We start from the raw sequence: 21,966 nt of genomic DNA, 5'->3' as shown, positions 1-21,966 counted from the left end.
CTCACCACCCCCAGCATAATGGGCGATTGTAAGACACAGGCCGGGGTCAGGCCAAGACGAGGTGGGGCAACATGAGAGAGAGTGGGAGAGGAGAGAGAGGCAGGACAAAGTGCAAGCGGGGCCTTGGGAAAGCCCACCCCCAGCACTCAGCGGACGTTCTCTGGGTGTGTGCTTGGGGCTGTTGGCTGCAGGCTGCCTGCTAGCTGGGTTCTCTGTAGATCTACCCATAGATCTAACCATTGGATGCCTTTCGGAATCAGGTCTGGTTTGGATCTTGGGTGCCTTGCTGGGTGATAGGGACCTTGATTGGCTCCTGGGCATGTTTGGGCTGTTATTGCAGCAGTGAGATGGCTGGGCATGGGATAGACCTATGCACCTGTTGAGTTTCAAGGTGAGGGGATGGGGACAAATTTAAGGGTCTGGCAACCCATCCTGATTTCTTACATTTTCTGCTATCCTCCAAGGAATCACCTGCAGGTACGCAGGCTGGGAGGTACCACGGCAGCCCTGGAACCACTCGTGATGCCTCCCTCCTGCTCAGTTCTGAGCAGCCTACTTTGTGGCAGAGGGTCAGGGGACTCAGGTACCACTCTCCTCTTCCGCCAACACCATCCCCAAAGGAATAGACGATGGACCCCCGAGCCTAAACCTCATTCACTGACCAGCCCCCTAGCCACTGGATGCAAGGCATCTGACAGTCAGAGGTCTTGTCCCGGTCAGTCCCAGCTCTGTCCCTAACTTGCTGTGACCTTGGCCATTCCTTCCCCCTCTGAGACTCAGTTTCTTCTCCCTCTGATGGTATTATGTGTAGGAATGCCCTGTGTCCACTTCTCAAGGATGCCCTACCCCCCACCACTCCCCCACCACTGAGGTCTCAGTCTTTGTCCCTGATGGGCATCACATGTTTAGTTTTATTTATTCTTTTGGCAAACATTTATTGCAAGTCCAATGCTTGCATCAGAAGTTCAGAGTCTAGTCAGAAAGGACGGAGAGAGATTTCTTGAGCACCCACCATGTGCTAAGCTTTTTAACAATATTACTTTGATGCAGATCTTTTTAGTTTTGTCTATGCATTTTTATATGCACTTTTGTTTGTTCCCTTTTTTTCTATTGAGGGTATACTCTGGACATCTCCTTGTGTCATTAAATATTTTTTAAGTACTATTTTGATGACTGCCTATGAATCCATGATATGGCTGTACTCTAATGAATTTGTCATGTCCCCCTATTGGACACTGGGTTTTTTCCAATGATTTTGTTAATAGAAACAGAGCTGCTAAGATATCCATCTCCCTGTTCTCGCTCTATGTGTCTCTGATTGTTTCCCATGGGTACTTTCTAGAAGTGTGATTGCTGCGTCAGAAGTTACTACTTTTTTAAGCCCTTTGATATTTATTGCTAAATTGCTCCCAGGAAAGTCATACCAATTCACACTTCCAAATGCCACAGCACCCTTGCCAACAGTGGGTGTTGTCTGTCTGTCTAATGACATCTTTGCTACTTCATGTTCTTTGATTTTAGGAGAAACCCAGGTAGGTAGGTAGGTAGGAAGGTAGGTAGGTAGGTAGGTAGGTAGGTGAGTTCAGATGGCTTTAGTTGATGGAGGTTATCATGAGGACAGGCAGGGAAGAAACGAAGCTTAGAAAGTGTTCAGTGGGGATGGGAAGAAATAGGCCTCCCTGGTTCCCCACTCTGGTGACAACCACTGTTGCTCAAACCCAGCCCCTCTCTGCCCCGCTGCCGCTGCCTGCTCCTCTCTGCTCCCCACACTGTGCTAGGACTCCTACCACCCCCTGATCTCGGTGGATCTGTCATGATCTCCGCAAGTCACAGGCCAACTCTGCAAGAGAGAGGCTCTGAGTGGATCAGTCGCCGCCCACAAGGAGCGCTCCTTCGGGGCAAGGCCCAGCACGGTGACCTCATGGCCCCTGTGCAGGGCATGGAGTTCTGGTCTCATTGCTGTGGCCAGGAGAGCAGGGCCAATATCCAGTGCTTTGCGGGCAAAGGACCCCTTCTGACTGCTCTGCCCACCTTGCTGATAGCTAAGACCTGGTCTTCTACCTCGCTGTCCAGAGATTTCTCTTCCGACAGAGATGAGATTGGGAGAGAGAATGGTGTGAGCAAAGGCCCAGAGGTGGGGATACATGGACATGAGAAGCGGGAGAGGACGAGGCACTGCGGGCAGGGGGGCTCATCTATCTTCGCTTCCATCAGTTCCTAAGCCTGAGGCCACTGAGCTGTGGTGGACTCAGGTCAGGAGGACACTGAGTGGGGCTGGGTCTTGCCAGGCCCTACCTGGAGTCTCTCAAGCGTGCAGGACGGAGGTTCAGCCTGCCGTGGCCCACTTGGGCAGGCATCTGCTCTGGGGGCCCGCCTCTCTCTGTACTTGGGCAGCAATGTGTCCTGCACCACCCTCACGCCATCCTGGGGGGAAGGGAGGAGGGGAGAGAGGGAAAGGCCCAGGTCCCCTGGACACACAGTCATTCAGTCCAGCCTCTGGGACTGGGATGGGACAGAGGCTGACTTGTGCTTCCGCTAAGGCCCCCTGCCCTCTTCTCGGGTCCAGGCATCTGTGCTCAGGACCCAGGGAGGAATCAGACCTGCCTTTGAGAGCCTCCAGCCTGGTGGGAGAGGCAGACCCAACCAGGACTCGGCCCGCAGTGAGGCTCAGGCACTAAAGTCCCCAGTGAGGGCGTGGCACTTGGGGCTTGAAACGTGGGAGAGGTGGATGTGATGAGGGAAGGGTGTTTTAGGCAGAGTCACAGCATGGGCAAAGGCCCGGGGGTGGGTGGGAATGAAGGGAACCGGGAGCAGCTCAGGTTGGCTGTGCTGAGGTGGGCAGAGGCTGGCGAGCCCCTGTGGGGAGGGCCTTCCTTAGAGGCCACAGGGAGGGCATCACCCTGTGGTCAAGGGGAGATGTGGGAGGCTTTCCAGCAGGTCAGATCTGGGTTCAGAAAGGTCACTCTGGGAGCCTCTGGAATGTAGGAAGAGGCAGTGACCGGAGGTCCTGGCTGCCCAAGGTCACCGAGCCCCAGCCCCAGCGCAGGACTTGGGCAGGAGGCATGACGGTCCTTTCCCAGGGGAGATGTGGGTTCTGGGGTCGGCCTAGAACCCCACCGTGACCCCAGCATGGCCAACTGGAACTGTGTGGGTTTGGGAGTCAGACTGTGGGTTGGGATCCCAGCTCTGCCAGCGGTGACTTAGCCTCTGTGAGTCTCAGTGGAGGGTTGTTAAACACGAGATCATAGAACAAGATGGCACGCAGCCCTCCTGGCACAAGTAGGGTGCTCAGTAAATGGGAGCTGTGCCCATTCTAATTCCTTCAAGGGAAGGAGAATGATTGGGCCTCTGGGAGGCCAAGGGCAGGGGCAGGCCCCTTCCCACCAAAGTCTTCCCTTCTGGCTAGTCTGGGGTTCAGACAGCTGAGCCTGTGCAGTAAATGTAGAGAGAAAGCTACACTGCCTGATCACCCTTCCCGAAGGACGTGGGTCCACCAGGGGCTGGGCCTCTCATCCCTGTCACAAAGCAGCTGGGCTAAGAGGAGACTGATCTCACAGACCAACTGCCTTTCCTTCCCTTGTCCATTCCTTCTTTCCTCCTTCTGAGAAGGATGTGAGATGACTTAACCCCAAAGCGTAGGCACCATGAGATAAAAAACTAACACAGGGGAAAGGCAGAACCGTGTAGTTAGTGGGAGAGAAGAAATCAGATGAAGGAACTCTGTCCAAAACGTCCATCAAAATTTTAAGTGCTTTTTTCTTCAGATGCAGTAAACCTACTTCTAGAAATCTATCCTTTGGAAAGCCTAAGGGCTAAAAGCTGGAAATCGTCTGAGTGTCTTTCAATGGGGAAGTGGTTGTGATATGTACATTATGATATGAAATTATGATATGGCCAACGGAGCCATATCAACACAGCCACACACACACACACACAATGAGAGAGATACATTAATGTCACGGAAGTTAAAAATGGATGATTTGGCTAATCGCTGTTTGAATGTAGGAGCCAACATTTAAAAATCAGATGATTACACATAAACACCCAGATTTCCGGTAGCCCTCGGTTTCCTTTCCTCCTGGGCACCAAATCCTAGAGTCAAGGAGCAGCCACTCCTGTAGATGAAGCGTGTGCTCCCCCCACCCCACAGTCCCCACCACTCCATATTGCCTCCCTGACACTGAGGCTGGGGTCGGGGCAGTGATCACTGCCCTTGTATTGCAGCTTTCCTTAGTAAAACGTTGCACTATTCTCTGTCTTTATCAAAAAACAGAGAAACAAAAGGTGGACTACGAGGGCCACGTGTCTCAAGGAAGATGAGAGGGAGCCTGTTTCTTTGTGAAAATGAAGAATGTGCCCCTGTGTTTCACATGCAGATTCTGGGGCTCTTCATTCATTTATTGTTTACTCTTATTTATTATGATGCTGGTACATTACCTACCTATCCCCTATGGCCAGTTTGGGTTTACTACCCTTGATTAATACAATAGTAACATGATTCTTTTTTTTTTTTTTCCCTTTGGATAAAAAAACAACAGCAACAAAATTAAAACGAATTCCTTGTACGTATATCTGTATAAGCGTGACATACACCAAATGTGAAGAGTGGTTACCTAGACAGGTAGCATTAAGAAAGCCCTATCCCATTTTATATCATGTACTTCTAAATTGTTTCCTATTTGTTAGAACAAATATGTATTGTTTTGTGATTTTTTTAAAAAGGTTATAACTTAAAAGATGATGAGTTAAAGTTAAAACTTTTGGCTGAGGGAAGCTTTCACAGCAGATCGGAAGCCTTAGCTATGATGATCTTGGCACGCCTGGGGGAACAGGTAAATGCAGTGGAGCATGAGCATCTAGCAGGGCCCACCGGAGAAATTTGCCTTTTCTGGTCTAAGCACCAAGAGGAATCTGTACCAGGGAAGGGAAGAGAACTACCAGCTACTGGGAGGTGACTCTGCCAGGCTCTGGGCACGCAGGCCGGGCTACCTCACAGAATTCTTGTCCCAATTTGGGTGAGGAGGTCGTGTGTCAGCATTCCATTCTTCCTCCCCTTTTTTTCTTTTTTGGCTGTGCCCCGCAACTTGTGGGATCTTAATTCCCCGAACAGGGACCGAACCCAGGCCCTCAGCAGTGAAAGTGTGGAGTCCTAACCACTGCACCACCAGGGAATTCCCCTTCCTCCCATTTCTAAAAGCAGTTTTATTGAAATGTACTTTATATGCCATCGAATTTGCCCATTTTAAGTGTAATGATTTTTCACTTTTTCTATGATTTTTAGCAAATTTTCTGTTGTACAAACTTTACAGCAATCCAATTTTAGAACTTTTCCATCACCCCAAAAAGATCCTTGGTGTCCGTTTGTAGTCACTCCCCATCCCCACCCCAAGCCTCAGGCAACCACTAATCTGCTTTCTATCATTTCTGCCTTTTCTGGACATTCCATGTAAATGGAATCAGACAATACATGGTCCTTTGCTTTTGGCTTCTTTCACCGAACATGTTTTTGAGTTTCATCCATGGTGTTGCCTGTATCAGTACTTTGTTCCTTTTTAGTGCCAAATAGTATTCCGTTGTGTGGAGAGGGCACATTTAGTTTTCACTTACCAGTTGATGGACATTTGGTTGTTCCCACTTTTTGACTACTATAAATAATGCTGCTATGAACATTCATGTACAAGTCTTTGTGGGGATGTGTGTTTTCGTTTCTCTTGGGTAGATACCTAAGAGTGGAATTGCTGGGTTGTATAGTAGATTTATGTTCAATTTTTTAAGAAACTGCCGAACTGGCTTCCAATATGGCTGCACCATTTTACATTCCCGCCACCTGTATGAGGGCTACAGTCTCTCCATAACCTCGCCAACCCCTTGCCCTTGACGATGATTAAAATGGAGCTAGGAGGAGAAAGCCTTGCCAGGGTCACACAGCAGGGAGTGGCAGAACGGAATTGGAACCCAGGCTGACCTGACTCCACAGCCTGTGTCTTTGCCCTGGTCTGCTCACGTGGATGGACTTTCACCTTTGTGCAGGGGCTGGAGACCCTAAAGGGGTTGATCACTGGGATCTGCCAGGCTGGGGTCCCAGGATATGGGAAAGGGGCTTGGAGATGTCTGAGGAGGAATTGGAGGGCGGTCCTCAGCGGCCCTGGCTCACACCTCCACCTGGGGATGTGGGTCTCAGTCTGGGGAGGTGGTGGACGCCAGCCAGCATGGTTCTGACTTCTGTCAGTACACGAGGCCTGGCACTGGGTGACCTTCTCTCTGCCCCAGCCCACCTTCCCAGGCTGCCATTCCCCTGCCTCAGACATTCCCTTCTTCTGCTTGGGCCAGAATATGTCCCCTTGTCCCCCATCCTTGGCCTCCATGGGAGGAAGGATGGGCTCTCCTGTCCCAGCCCCAGGACCTTTACCTCTTCCTGCCAACTTCCGGGTCCACAAGAAACCTTAGAGTGTTGAACAGGAGGGACAAGGTCATCAGTCCATCTGCTGCCTTGGGGAAGGGCTGGTCACAGGACCCCTGTTGGTCCCGCCTCGAGATGGACATCCAAGGAGGTGGGACCTCTCCATCTCAGCATGGGTCTGGCTAGCAGGTGGCAGGGTAGCCCCTGTGGTCCTAGTCAGCCCTCACTCCCCCACCCTTGGGTCACCTTTTTAGGATGACCACCATGGCCCCAAAAAGTGGCCTCATGGACAAAAGGATCTAGACGACCCATCCAAGCCTCCTTTGCAAATGATCTGGAGAACTTGGAAAAAGGAGGAACAAAAGCGTGCATTTATTGAGCCCCAACTATATGCCAAGGCTTTTTCATTTTTTTGACCCTCATATCATCCATGAGAACTAAACCCTCACCTTTCCCCTGAGAAAACAGACTCAGAGGTTCAACAGCTCACCTCACATCTCGCATGCTAAATGTTAAAGCTCTGTTCCTACCTACCGCACACAGTAAAAAAGGCTAGGTTGTGCCCGGGACACTGTCCCAAGTGTGAGCATTGGCATCAGGCATACCTTTCCCACTGTGTGACCTTGGGGAAATGACTGTACCTCTCTGAGCTGCAGCTGCCCCATCTGTAAAATGGGGCTACCAGACCCATGTTGTGCAGACTAGATGAGATCCCCACGTGAGGGATTCACATGGGGCCTGGCACTAGGCAAGAGTGAGCAGAGATGGTTAGATTATTTCCTGGCACTGGGAAATTTTCCAGGCTAGTGATCAGAGCCTGATGGTTTTCAGTCTCCTCTAGCCCCTTGGAAGCGTTGCTATTTTTGATGCTTTGACCTTCTGTCAATTGGGTCTGTCCCCAACCCATTCTCAGGAGGCAGAGGAAGGGTAGAAACCCCAAAGGATCTGACAGTCCCACTCTTCTGGGGCAGCCACAATCCCACTGCAGACTGCTCACCCTCAGGGGGCAAATCCCAGCTGGCATGAAAGCAGGAAAATGTCTAGGGTCCCCAAGGCCTCCTCCTCCCCTCCAGCTATTCTCTCTCCTCTTCCTTGCTGCATCCCTAAAGGTTTGCCCATCCTTCAAGGCTGTCAGACCTCCCCCTCCAGGCAGCCTCTTGGTGTGTCTGCCAGCCCCCTTGGCCCAGTGCCCAAGGCATTGTTGGGACCAGAGGCCTGGGAGCTCTGCTTAAGGTAGGACCAAGGGTCCCCTGGGGACAACCCTGGGCTGGCACGATCCAAGCTGTGGTCTCCCGGACCCTGCAGAGGAGGCGCTGTGGACAACTCGGGCCGATGGGCGCGTCCACCTGCGCATAGACCCCAGCTGCCCACAGACTCCCTACACTGTGCATCGGATGTTCTACGAGGCTCTGGACAAGTACGGGGACCTCAGCGCTCTGGGCTTCAAGCGACAGGGCATGTGGGAGCACATCTCCTACAACCAATACTACCTGCTGGCCCGCAAAGCCGCCAAGGGCTTCCTAAAGGTGAGGGAGCCCCTCAAGGCACAGCCTCTCCCCTCCCCAGCCCTGCCTTCCAGCTCTGGCCCTCACAGGCCTCCTTCCGACGCCCCACTGGGCAAGCCCTTAGAAAGGATAACAGTAAAAACCAGCCCATTTATTGAGCTAATTGTCCGCTCTGACCTGGTGCTGAGGGTTTACGTTCACTGGGCCCTTGCCATGTGCCAGGACGTGACACGAGCTTCTCGTTTTTTGTCCCATTCAAGGGGCCTGGGAAGCCTGGTGCACTGGGCTGAGGGATGGGCTCCCCGGGAAGGCCCTGGGAGGGGCAGCAAGGGCTGTTGAGTGACTGGTCCCCCAGGGCACTCTCTAATGTGGGAGCCTGGGAGGGTGGTCCCTGAGGTGGGCGGCAGGGTCCCCTGCAGTTTGGAAAGGGGGCTTGGTGAGAATGAGAGGCTGACCCGGCCTGTCTGCCTTTGGCCTGGAGCTCGGCCTGGAGCGGGCCCACAGCGTGGCCATCCTCGGCTTCAACTCCCCGGAGTGGTTCTTCTCGGCAGTGGGCACAGTATTCGCAGGGTGAGTGGCTGAGGGAGGGGCAGGGTCTCCAGTGGGTTGGAGGTGGGCAGAGAGCGGAGAGAGGGTCGTTATCTCTTTCTAGGGACCCCCAACCCCGTCCCCAACATCCCATCTCTTCCCTGGGGCCCTCTCCAGCACCACCTTTGTCCCCGCTCTGCCTGGGGCGACTGTGCTGAGCCGCCTGTCTGGGCCACGGGAGCTCTCTGGGCCTGGGGGCTGTGGGTGTGTCAGGCAGGGGGCTGGGCCAAGGGGGTGGCCCGCTGCACCTGCCCAGACACGCATCCTCCTGGGTCTCCTGCAGTGGCATCGTCACTGGCATCTACACAACCAGCTCCCCTGAAGCCTGCCAGTACATCGCCCATGACTGCCGTGCCAACATCATCGTGGTCGACACGCAGAAGCAGCTGGAAAAGATCCTGAAGGTTTGGGGGAAAGGGACCAGGGCCACGGGGGTCAGGCTGGGCGTCCTCACAGACCACCAGCTTACAAAGGGCTTTTCCACCCTCCCTGCCAGAATCCTCCATCATTCTCAACAGCAACCCGCCCCACCACACGCACACAGAGCAAAGCAGGGCAATGGCCGCCGACCCATTTGCCAGGTCTGAAAATTGAGGCCAAGAATGTCCAAGGGACATACCCCACATCCCCCAGCCAGCCTGCTGTTCCCCATGGCTTTCCCTTCAGGGAAGGGTTGTGTGCCCTGAGGGTGGCTCATGGCTCTGACACGTGAGCACCCAAGTCTGAGTCTCGATGGGGAGTGGGGGTGTGGGCTGCCACAGGGTGGGGCTTGGGCTAAGCCACGGCAAGTGCCGCAGGGTCTTCTGAAGACAGCAGGGCACCGGAGTAGCTCAACAGTGCCTCTTGGGGCAGCTGGGTCTTTTCTGGAGCATGGATGCCTCCTGATTCATTTAACGTCCCTTCCTGATTGGCTCTGTCCCCATGGGCACCACGCTGGCATGCAGTGGCCTGAGGGCACCTCTGTGCCCCAGCTACACCCAGTAGCCTGCAAGATCCTCCAAGGCTCCCTGCATCTCAAAGGAGGCTTCCGGGTTGACTTGTTGGCTTGGCCCTAGTTCTGGAGATATCACCTGGACCTCAGCTCCCCACCTGTACCTGAGGGCGGGAGAAGTGGTCTCCAACCTCCTAGGACCGTGGGATCTGGATCGCAGGACGGGCCTTCCCTCAGCTTGAGTGGAGAAGTCCTTTTCTGTCTCCACTCCTTTTGAACCCCGTTGTCAGGGTTCCCTCATTCTGAGGGCCTCCATCCTGTCTGACTTGGATAAATGCTTGAGATTGGGGGAGGAGATGTGGGTGCGGATAAGGTGGCCCAAAGTGAACGGCTCTGAGAGACTGAGGTGAACCCGAGCTGTCCTCAGCACCCCCGTTGCTTGTCCTCTCCCTCCCCAAGCACTCGGGCCCTTCACGTCATAGAAAGGGGACAAATATTTAGAGAACAGTGCGCCGCAGGGGTGTCCCAGGCCCCCTAGGACTCAGTGGGGCCCTGATTTCCTCAGGTTTGGAGGCTTCATAGATGCCAGAGGCCTCTGACCCAGGTGCCCCCAGGCCAGCTTTGCTTGAAGCCCCACTGGTTTGAGATTCCTTGAGAGCCTCAGCTACCAAGTAGCAATGGTGTTAGCGCTCGTCCTCAGCCTCACCCGAGGGAGTCACACACTTGTCAGCGTGGGCGCTCGTGTCAGAACCCTAGGGTGGGGAGGGCAGTGGAGCTTTAAAAAGCACCCCAATAGTTTTGCCCCATCCCTCAGGGAGACAGCCCCCCTGCATAGATGGTTGATCTGATCCCAATGCCCTCCCCCTGCCCCATTTTGCCACTGAAGAAACCGAGGCCCAGACCTACTGAATCAGAAATGTCCACCCTAGGTAATTACTTCAAATTCGTATTATGAAACTTTCCAGACAAACAAAAACAGAGAGAAGAGTGTAGTGAATCCTCATAGAGTGATTATCCAGATTTAATCATCATCACTGTTTTTTGGTCACACTCATTTCATCAATTTACCTATTTTGCTGAGGTATTTGAAGGCAAATCTCTGACATCACAGCATTTCACCCCCCGAATATTTCAATACCTCTAAAATATATGACACTTTTCTTAATCACAGTAACTTTATCACCTTTATTTACACAAGTCAAAGAATTCTTTCATATCATCTAATACCAACATTGTCTTTTTACAGTTGGTTCGTTTGAATCAAGATCTAAACCAGGCCCATGTGTTGCATTTGGTGGTGTCTCTTAAGAGTCTTTTAATTCAAAACAAAGGCCCCACCTTTTGTTTCCCATACCATACACCAGTGTGGTCCAGGACCCACAGCATCCCCCGGGAACTTAGTTTCAGAACACCCCCAGACCTACTGATTCCAAAACTCAGGGTATGGGGCCCACGCCTCCTGGTGATTCTGACACAGGCTCAAGTGTGAGAACCTCTGTCATTGACATGCTGCAGAAACTAGGTTAGCCGTCCTGAGCTGTCGTTCAGCTTGTCCCTCTAACCTCTGCACTTCCTGTTAGATGGCAAGCGTTGATGCATTTCAGATTAGACAGTGATCGGCAGGAACAGCCCATAGGTGGCGCTGTGTACTTCCCATTGCACAACCTCGAGAGGCACGTGATGTCAGGTGGTACCTCGTGGTGAACTCTGAGCTTCATCCCTGGATTCCTGTGGTGGCCACCTGCTCATCCACTGTGACATTCCCCATCAGCCTTTCTCCACTGATGATCTTTGCCTGAATTAATTATTTCATGAGCCATGGGAAAATGTTTGTTTTCTAATTGATCAGCTGGGATTCTTCTCCAAGGGAAGAACTTTCTCTCATCACCTGGGACTCTTTGCTACCTGAAGCACCCCATTTGTACAGAGCAGGTGTGGTAGACAGAATAATGGTCTATGTTGGTGACTGTTCCACGCATATTTGAAAGAATGTGCATTCTGCAGTTGTTGGGTAGAATGTTCTAGAAATGTTAATAATGTCAACTTGATTGATAGTGTTCTAATGGTGTTTAAGTCAGCTATATCCCTGTTGATTTTCTGTCTACTTGTTCTAACAAATACTGAGAAAGGGAATGTTGAAATCTCCAGTTATTGTTGTGGATTATCTATTTATCCTTTCGGTTCTGTTTTTGCTTCGTGTATTTTGAAGCTCTGTTATGTATACACATATTTAGGTTGTTATGTCCTCTGGATGAATTAATCCCCTTATCATTAAGAAATGTCCCTCTTTATCTCTGGCAACTGTTCTTCCAAAGTTACTTTGTCTTAAATTAATATAGCCACTCCAGATTTCTTATGATCAGTGTTTGCATGGTATATATGTTTGCATTGTTTCACTTTTAACCTACCTGTGTTCTTATTTTTAAAGCAAGACTCTTATAGATAGCGTATAGTTGGGTCATGCCTTTTAATCCAGTCTGACAAAATTGTCTATAAAACTACCAGTTGGCTGTTTCCCATTTGTCCCACCCATTCTTTGATCCTTTTCTCCCCTTTCATGACTTCTTTTGGATGGAGTTTTCTGTTTTTATTTTGGTTTGTTTTTGAGTATTCCATTCTATCCATTGGTTTACTAGCTCTCCCTCTAGTGTTTGCTCTAGGGCTTACAATATGCAACTTTAACTCATCACAGTCTACTTTCAAATAATATTATAATATAATATTGTACTACTTTACATATAATGTAGGAATCTTACAGCAGTGTACTTCCTTCTCTCTCCCATACTTTGTGCTATTGTCATTTATACTTAACCTCTATGTGAGTTATAACCCCTGCAATGCAGTATTTTAAACCATCAAGTATAATTCAAAGAAATTTTAAAGGAAGGAAAAAATGTCTTTTTATTTACCCACGTATTTGCCATTTCTGGCACTCTTCATCCCTTTATGTCGACCCCAAGTTTTCATCAGGTTCATCTTCCTTCCTCCTTAAGAATTTTCTTTCTTTTTTTTAATTTTATTTTTTTAATTGGGTATAGTTGTTTTACAATGTTATGTTAGTTTCTACTGTACAGCAAAGTGGAGTTCCCTGTGCTATACAGCATGTTCTTATTAGTTATCTATTTTATACACATTAGCATATATATGTCAATCTTCAACATTTCTTGCAATACAAGTCTGAAGGCAATGCATTCTGTCAGCTTCTCTTTGTCTGAAAACTTGTTCATTTTTGCTTTCATTTTCTGAAAGATATTTTCATTTAGTTTATAGTTCTAGGTTGACAGGGTTTCTTTTTTTTTCTTTCAACACTTTAAAGACTTCATCCCAATGTTTTCTACTTTGCATAGCTTCTGATAAGAAGTCTATAATTTCTTATCTTTGTTCCTTTCCGCATGGTGTATCTTGTTTTTCTGGCCGCTTTTAAGATTTTTTCCTTTGTCACTGGTTTTCAACAGTTGGATTATGTTGTGTCTTGGTGTGGTTTTTCTTTGTGATTATCCTGCTTGGGGTTCACTGGGAGTCTTGAATTGATGGATTTATAGTTTTAATCAAATTTGGAAATTTCTCAGACTTTTTTCAATTAAAAAAAAATATTTCCTGGGACTCCAATTACACACATGTTAGGCTTCTTAGTTTTCTCCTGCAGGTTAATTTTTTCCATTTTTTTTTTCTCTCTTTAAATTTCATTTTGAGACTTGAGTTTAATTAAGCCTTTCAGAGCAGGTTTAGATAGCCTTTCCCCTAAGGCTAATTTAGCCCCAAACCTAAGACCTGACCCTTCTGGGGTCTCTATTTCCAGAGGTCCCTCCACTCTGGCTGATGGAGACACAAACTGTTCTGGCCCCGTACATGCTCTTGTTTGTCTTCTAGCCCCAGTCATTGATCTTCCTCCAGCATTTATTCTTCATCTAGTTGCATGGAGTTTCACCTATGCCTGTGCAGGTTGATAATCCGCCAAAGAATCAAGAGGACCCCTAAAGAAATTTCTAGAACTCTTTCTCTGCATAGTTCTCTCCTGTCTGGTATTCTGTCCCACAAATTCTAGGCACTCCGGCTTTCCTGAACTCTGACCTCTGACACCTCAGCTCAGTGAGATAACTGAGTTCTGATTTCCCTCTACCCTTTCCTCTCTTCTCTCTTCTGCAGTCACACAGTCCCCTGTTGCACTCAGCCAGGCCCCAGGTTGTCTGGTTTTCCTTCAATAGAAGTCATTCCTTGCCCCCTGCTTATCCCACCTTTGCTGCTCCAAAGTTCTCATGATGGGGAACCATGCATGAAGGGTGGCAAGTGTCCTGCTGAGTGAAAGGTCAGAGCTGGGGACCACCAACCTTTGCCACAAGGTGCCTGCCAGGCTAACACCTGGAGATGGGGCTCTTCTCAAGAGGTGACTTTTTTTTTTTTTCAGACCATAGCAATGCTTTAATAAATTACCACAAATTTGGTGGCTTAAAACCACAGAAGTTTATTCTTTCACAGTTCTGGAGGCCAGAGTCTAAAATCAGTTTCACTGGGTTGAAATCAAGGTGTCAGTAGGGCCTCACTCCCTCTGGGAGAATCTATTCCCTGCCACTTCCAGGTTCTAGTGGCTGCTAGAATTCTGTGGTTGTAGCTGCATCACCCCAATCTCTGCCTCTGTGGTCTCATTGCCTTCTCTTCTTCTGTCTGTGTGTTTAATCTCCTTCTATATCCCTCTTATAAGGATATACAGGATTGCATTTAGACTTTGCCTGGATAATGCAGAATAACCTCCTGTAGTGTAAGGCCTAGAATTTCATGTGCTCCCTCAATATCTTTGAGACTCACAGGGCCTCAAAGTCCTAACTACTTTCTCTCATCCAGCAGGAAAGAATTCCAACTGGTTAGTCCCCCTATCAGCTGGATCAGCTGAAGGAGGTGACTTTTTTAAATGAAACCCCATTTATTTTTCCTGTCGATACAGATCTGGAAAAACCTGCCACATCTGAAGGCAGTAGTGATATTTCAAGAGCCTCCTCCGACAAAGATGGCCAACGTGTACACGGTATGGGTAGAGGGCTCGTGTGGGGCAGGTGGGGTCTGTGTGAGCCTGCCCAGCTCACCTGGGCTGCCTGCACTCTCCCACCTGGCCGCAGATGGAGGAGTTCTTGGATCTGGGAAATGAGGTGACTGAGGAGGCCCTGGACACCATCATCAATGCCCAGCAGCCTAACCAGTGCTGCGTGTTGGTCTACACGTCAGGCACCACTGGGAACCCCAAGGGCGTGATGCTGAGTCAAGACAATGTAGGACAGATGCCCAGATGGGTGGGGGTGGGCTATGGGTGGATCTGGGCAATGGCCCTGCCCTAACAACTCCCAGGGAGTTTCCTTCAGCCCCTCAGCTCAGGAAGCTGGGAGAAGTAGGACAACCCTTAAGTCTGTGGTCCAGACTGAGCCCAGCAAAATGGTGGGGGATGGGAGGGGGAGGCCTGTCCCAGGGTGTTTCCTGCAGAGACGCCCAGGAGGGTGAACAACCTCTAGGGTGTTCAAAGAACACTCCAAAGAAATAGCCCAAGCCCACAGGGTGGCCACGGATGTGAACACTTCCAGGGCTGGCTTTGTAGACACTGCCAGGACCCATCTGCCTGTCCGCCAGATCACATGGACAGCACATTATGGCAGCCAGGCCGGTGACATCCAACCCGCAGAAGTCCAACAGGAGGTGGTGGTCAGCTACCTGCCCCTCAGCCACATTGCTGCCCAGATCTATGACCTGTGGACAGGCATCCAGTGGGGGGCCCAGGTCTGCTTCGCTGAGACTGATGCCCTGAAGGTCAGTCTGCCTCTCTGCCTAAGTGGGTGTCCAGGTGTGTGTGCAAGGGCCTGCCCAAGTGTGTGCTTGTGTCTGTGGGCCCTGTGTGTGCATTCATGAGCATGCCGGTTCCCCGTGTGTTTATCAGTCAGAATTCTTTCAACTGCAATTAGCACAGCCTGACTCAGATGACCAAACAAGAAGGGAAACTGATGATATTACATAAAGGAAAGTTGAGTCAGAGTGGTTTGTGGGTCCACAGCGCCATCAAGGACGGGCCACCCTCAGAGTAAGATCACAGGACGGTCACAGATGGCCACGGCCCTGCCCTGCATCCCAGCCTCAAAAACTACACCTGTGCTTGGGATCCTTCTTTTAACCATGAGGAGAACGTCCCCAGAGCCCCCTAGCGGACTCCCCTACATTGGCCCAAATGTTGTCCCATGTCCATTCATCAACCAGTCACTGCTTAAGGGAATGGGATTACCATGTTTGAGTTAGACTAATAAAAAGTCACTGCCCCCAGGACTGGGAAGGGACTGAGGTACTTCTGAAGCATCTGGCCACCCTGGTACCTGAGCAACATCAAGGTTCTTTCAGCAAAGTAGAGCAGTGAGTAGATGGCTGTTGAGTCGTAGCCGACAGTATGTGACATGAGTTGCATGCGGTGTGTGCGTACACCTGTGCGAGCTACTGTATACAGGATGCCTGCGTGTGTGCACGCTGACTCTGGTGACAGGGCCCTCCTGGCTCCCGGCTGGCTCTGAACCACAGCCCTGTCTCTCGCTGGCTGCGAACAGGGGAGCCTGGTGAACACGCTGAGGGAAGTGGAGCCCACGTCCCACATGGGGGTGCCGCGGGTGTGGGAGAAGATCATGGAGCGGATCCAGGAGGTGGCGGCTCAGTCTGGCTTCATCCGGCGCAAGATGCTGCTGTGGGCCATGTCGGTGACCTTGGAGCAGAACCTCACCTGCCCGAGCAGGTAGAGAGGGCCAGGGGGCAGGAGGCCTGGGGAGGCAGCAGGGCTGGGTCATAACCCCAGGACACAACCTAGGATCTGATAGGCCAGGTTTGTCCAGGCCCCATTGGCCAGGCTTGTCCAGACCCCTGCACAGAGGCCCCATCCGTGGCTGGGCTTGAGCCCCTGTTCTCTTGCCAGATCCCACAGGAGACCATCACCCCATCTTTGGGTCTGACTGCAAGGACTGACTTGCTCCCTCTGGGGTGGCATTTACCTCCCTGGGAGCAGCTCCTGGCAGTCTCCTGAGGGGTCTCCTGACTTCAGTAGGTGGCTACAGAGAAGGAGCCACAGTGATGGGGGTTTTCCAGCCTTCCCATAATCCAAAGTGACCATTCATCTCTCGCCCACAGCCTTTCGATTGCTTTAAAATTCCCAACCAGTGCTGTGGGAGGATCAATGGCATTAATCTGGCCTGTTCCAATTTAGAAATATTTTCCATTACTAGTGTGTCTGTGAAACGGTATCATGTCTCATGAGACATGTACATGTGTCTGTGCACTTAGGACTTCATTTGCACAGACATGAAAAGGGAATATGCATGAATGACCCATTCAAGAGCTTCAGATGGGATCAGACACATGTTTGTGTCTCTGCATATATACTTCAAGTCTCTGCAAGTGTGTATTACTGTGTGTGCGAACTTGCATGCATCTGTGTTGTCTGTGCACGCATACACAGCTGAATCTGGTTTTCTAACTTCCCGGCTCAAGACGTGTTTGCACATAACTACATGTACACACCTAGGCGTGCATGCATGTTCACAGGCAGGGCCAATATTAAAAATATTTAGCAGTGGATTCAGCATCACCACTAACCAATCAGAATAGATCATTGGAACGGCCATTCTGGGTCCCCACTGAACACCCACCCTTTTAACGCAAGTGTGTATGCATGTGTGTGTGTGTGTGTGTGTGTGTGTGTGTGTGTGTGTTGTCTTCTGTGAGCCATTCTCCCTCTCCCACCAGTGATCTGAAGCCCTTCACAACCCGACTGGCAGATTACCTGGTGCTAGCCAAGGTCCGCCAGGCACTGGGCTTTGCCAAGTGTCAGAAAAACTTCTATGGAGGAGCCCCCATGACCGTGGAGACACAGCACTTCTTCCTGGGCCTCAACATCCGCTTGTATGCGGGCTACGGCCTCAGTGAGACCTCGGGCCCTCACTTCATGTCCAGCCCCTACAACTACCGGCTCTACAGGTGTGACCCAGGTTTCAGCACATATGCCGGCCCGCACGTCCTGGCTGACACCCTTCAGTGCCCCCCTGCTGATTAGGTCCCTGAGCCCAGGCCACTGGACTATGGGTCCCTGAGTGCCAACCACTCTATCTTGGGCCAAGTCCCTTGGCCAGGCCCGAGTCTCGTGGGGATGGTCTCTGCGACAGTGTCACTTGGGTCTGTGGTTGCAAACAGCCTTGCAGCCCAGGGGCTCCCTGAGCAGGCCTCTGATGGAGGAATTTCCCTTCGGCCCCTCCCTCCAGTAGGGTGGGGTGTGTTAGAGGGTGTCCCAGCATTGCTGATAGCCCTGGTTCCATCTGGGATGGGAGCTGGGGGGACTGGGCCGGATCTCTGGTGTGGGGTAGGGGGCAATCAGCTCTAGGGAGTGAGTTGAAGGATTCTCTGTTGTGCATAAATACCTCCCCTCCCTGCTTGCCCATCACAGTGCTTAAAGTTGTCCCATTACGATTTCCCCCACTGATTCATTCATTCACCTAAAAACCTTTAACTGGCCCTACCTCTCAGCTCTGAGGACCCTATTAAATTACAAAAATCCTGGGAAAAGACATTCTAGCCATCGGAGAAGACTAGATGGATCAGACTAGGGGCTGATCCAGGGCTTGGAGGAAACTGCTCCCTCTGACCGTGCCTCCTGGCCCCTCCATCCCCCCAGCTCCGGCAAGGTGGTGCCAGGCTGCCGGGTGAAGCTGGTGAATGAGGATGCAGAGGGTATCGGAGAGATCTGCCTGTGGGGCCGCACGATCTTCATGGGCTACCTGAACATGGAGGACAAGACGTGTGAGGCCATTGATGCCGACGGCTGGCTGCACACGGGCGACTCAGGCCACCTGGACGCCGACGGCTTCCTCTACATCACTGGGCGTCTCAAAGGTGAGCGCCTCTGGCTGGTTTCGAGGCTGTGCTGGGACGTCGGAGGAATTATACTGCCACCACAATTTATACCCCCCACAAGTGTTGAGCCCTTATTAAGTGCCACGCACCTTGAATAACATCATTTTACTTACTATTGTCTCCCATGGGAAAGATGCTATCATTACCTCGACTTATTAATGAGGACAACCAGAGAGGTTAAGTAACTTGCCCAAGGTCACCCAGCTAGTAAATGACAGAGCTGGGATTCAAACTCCCTAGATAAACAAGGCAAGTCTTTTCAGAAAATTTGAGGACATAAATATGTATTTTTATATGCAAACATGGATATGAGGCAGAGTAGAACACAAATTGGACATAAAATTTAAAATAGAGCATGAGATTTCAAAGAAATTTCCCATGAACAACTTGGCTCTCCCAGGGAAGTACGTTGGGGACACCTCCATGGAAGAGGTGCTTTGCTTACTTTGCCCAAGTGGATACAATGCCCTCAGCATCCCTGTGGGAATCCCATGCCCCAGTTTCCCAGGGGAAACTGAAGCTCGGTGAGTGGGTAAACACCTTTCTGGAAATCACGCAGGCAGATGTGTGATCGAGCCTGGGTCCTGCTTAGAGGATCGGCTCTCCAGGGAGAGTCTGGGTGCACTTGGCCTGAGCACCTGGACTAAAGCCTGTGCCGGGGGCCTGGCCTTGCCTCCCCAGAATTAATCATCACGGCTGGTGGGGAGAATGTGCCCCCTGTGCCCATTGAGGAGGCCGTGAAGACAGAGCTACCCATCATCAGCAATGCCGTGCTGATCGGGGACCAGAGGAAGTTCCTGTCCATGCTGCTCACCTTGAAGGTGTGTCGGGGCGGGGAGGGGTCTGGCTCTGGAGGAGCAGCCAGTGGGTGCTCTGTGGGTCTGGCCCCAGCAGAAGCCATGTTCAGCCAGGACATGTCTGGATCTCATGACTGTATTCTGGAATAACTAGTCAGTGCTGCCTGCACTAAGGGGGCAGCCGTAGCGCATGGAAATCCCTTCTGCCCCTGGTAATACAGGTAATAGTATGCTGCCCTGATGATCTTCTATGTGTTCCAGTACAGTCCAGTTTACACAGTGCTGCTGCCCTCAGTCCCCTCAGCAGATAACCAATCTGGTATCTGATACCAGGGTAGTAGACGGGGCCAGAATTATGGTCCCTGTTTTAAAAGATGATCTCACTGGCTGAGGTCATCTCAGTCTCAGGCCTCCCTTCCTTCCACCCCACCACGGGGCTCAACGCCGTCCAAGTAGCATCCCACTCATTCTAGAACCGTCTCTTTGAAACAGAGCTCACAGTGATCCACATCCTTGACAATCAGCAGTGCGACCTCCTCCAAGACCAGGGCACACATCTTGTGGAGTGAGGCTTGGTTTTGATCTATCTCTGGCTTTTCAGTGCACTCTGGACCCTGATACCTCTGACCCAACTGATAATCTGACGGAGCAAGCTGTGGAGTTCTGCCAGAGGGTGGGTAGCAAAGCCACCACAGTATCGGAGGTCGTGGGGAAGAAGGATGAGGCCGTGTATCAGGCCATTGAAGAGGGGATCCAGAGAGTCAACATGAATGCAGCTGCCCGACCCTACCACATCCAGAAGTGGGCCGTTCTTGAGAGGGACTTCTCCATTTTGGGTGGAGAGTTGGGTAGGTGTTTTCTTAACACTATTGCAGGGGCTGTGCAGGAGGGCAGAGGCCATGGCAGAGCCTGGGAGGTGCCCACTAGGAAGCAGCCATGGCAAACAGAAGGTCCCTGATGGCACTTTGGATGACACCCACCTCCTTCCTGTGGGAGGACATTGATTGCTCAGTGCCTGGGCTTGTGCTTAGGTAGGGCCTGTTCAGTGTATAAGATATGTGCTGGAATTCGTTAATTTGAACCTATAACGTTTAACTTTGTTTTGACTAAGGAACAATTTTCCCCTGAAATCACAATGGAACCACCAGGCAGACACAAAGTTCCTGTTAGTGTTTATTTGGGCTGGAGTCATCTGGCTCTAGGGAGTGAGACCACCATAATCTTTTGTAAAGTCAGCTCATGCAATAGGTAAAGGGTGGAAGCCCTCCTGGACCATGGTCCACAGAACCAGAAAAGGCCTCTGGTGTGGCCTCAGTTGGATGGATGAAGTCGCTCTTGGCTGTAGCATCTTGGGGTGTTCATGGCATGGCGGGGTGGGTATGCAAATGGCTCCTTCAATGAGATTCCCTCCAACCCATCAAGGCTGAACCCAGATGCAACTATCCACAGTAATGCTGAGCTGCTGTCAGAGACCCTGAGCTTATCTGGTTGTCTGGTGCCAGCAAACTGAATGCAAGGTCAACCAGATAGTTGTCCTCTCTAAGCAGTTTATACAAATGGCTTTGATTTTGAAGTCTCCAGTTACACAGCCAAGTATGAGTTAGCACAAAATGGAGTTGAAGCTACACAAATCAGAGCCCTTTTAACCTTGCATTAGAGGAGAGAACCAAGGCCAAGAAAAGTGATATGAGGAAGACCTCTCATAAAGACCATGCCAGAGGCCCTCCCTGGCCAGGGCTTTCCCCTACCCTATCACAAGCAATCAAAGCATTACATCCAACATCATATGAACTTTCACTGAAATGCAGAGATGATTTGCCTATCAGTTACTGTCATGTAAATTACCCCTACTTCCTCTGTATTCTACCGGCCACTTAGACCAACCCTGGTACAGTGTGGGAAGGAGCCACACAGGGGTGTGACCACCAGGAGCAGGGATCACCATGGGCCATCTTGGAGGATGGCTACTTGGTCTGGCTTAATTCCAGAGTTCTGGGACGCACTGAGTCTAGATGTTTACCACACACCTTCTCAGACATCTCAGAGCCCAGGCCTCACTCATTTCTTCCAATTTCTCTTTTAGGTCCCACAATGAAGCTGAAACGGCTCACAGTCCTAGAGAAGTACAAAGATATCATCGATTGCTTTTACCAAGAGCAAAAAAAGTAATCAGGGGTCGTCCTTCCCGGGTTTCTCCTGAAGATGGCAGGCTGAGTATTTTCCTGACCCCCCCGGGTCCTCTTCAGTCTGGGCACATGGACTTCTGGCAAGTCTGTTAGGTTCTCTGGGTCAGGTACGGTCCTGGCATCTACATTTGCCAGGTCTTATGCCGAGAAGCTTCATGTGTGGATAGTTTTAAATGTATTGCTTTTTATTTGGGTGACAAGTGAGATCAACTCTCTTTCCAGAACTAAAGGGCTGACAGGTTTTTGGCCTTAGTTCCAGGTAGATTTAACAGGCTGCTAGCTCACTTAACAGGAGGCTGGGTGTTGGGGGAGGGAGGAGGGGGAAGATGGCTCGGCTAACCAGTGTGCCACAGGGAAAGCGCTCAGTTGTAACTCACCTAACAAACACCCGACTTACTCTGGAATCTTGTTGGACATTGCCGACCCCATCATCCCATTACCAGGCACTCCACCATACACACACCCACTGACTTTGATGCGTAATAAAACTGCTGCTGCCTATTTGATTGTATTTAATGTGTAATTTGAAATTAAACTTTTTAACAGAACTGTCAACAAGTACCTGATTTTTTTGTCAATAGAGCAGTAGATCAGTCCAGAGTAGTGGTTATTTAACTCACAGGACACTGTGCAATAGGTATAC

At 50.7% G+C, this 21,966-nt stretch overlaps 1 protein-coding gene across 2 annotated transcripts in view; it reads left to right on the top strand.

Annotated features, from left to right (window-relative positions):
* The window catches only part of ACSBG1 (acyl-CoA synthetase bubblegum family member 1), a 48,751-nt gene extending 26,880 nt beyond the window's left edge, over nt 1–21,871 (top strand). For both annotated transcript variants that reach the window (XM_036842412.1, XM_036842411.1), the window contains 12 exons: nt 7,706–7,926; nt 8,387–8,475; nt 8,777–8,897; nt 14,364–14,444; nt 14,536–14,685; nt 15,038–15,214; nt 15,994–16,175; nt 17,180–17,410; nt 18,102–18,319; nt 19,022–19,161; nt 19,739–19,985; nt 21,221–21,871. In XM_036842412.1, the coding sequence (XP_036698307.1) occupies nt 7,706–7,926; nt 8,387–8,475; nt 8,777–8,897; nt 14,364–14,444; nt 14,536–14,685; nt 15,038–15,214; nt 15,994–16,175; nt 17,180–17,410; nt 18,102–18,319; nt 19,022–19,161; nt 19,739–19,985; nt 21,221–21,306 (1,943 nt within the window). In that variant the 3' untranslated portion in view covers nt 21,307–21,871. The remainder of the gene's footprint in view (nt 1–7,705; nt 7,927–8,386; nt 8,476–8,776; nt 8,898–14,363; nt 14,445–14,535; nt 14,686–15,037; nt 15,215–15,993; nt 16,176–17,179; nt 17,411–18,101; nt 18,320–19,021; nt 19,162–19,738; nt 19,986–21,220) is intronic.
* The last annotated feature ends 95 nt before the right edge of the window (nt 21,872–21,966 follow it).

This window comes from Balaenoptera musculus, chromosome 2 (genome assembly GCF_009873245.2).
Source record: "Balaenoptera musculus isolate JJ_BM4_2016_0621 chromosome 2, mBalMus1.pri.v3, whole genome shotgun sequence".
Taxonomy (NCBI): domain Eukaryota; kingdom Metazoa; phylum Chordata; class Mammalia; order Artiodactyla; family Balaenopteridae; genus Balaenoptera; species Balaenoptera musculus.
This window is presented reverse-complemented; position numbering and strand designations above follow the sequence as displayed.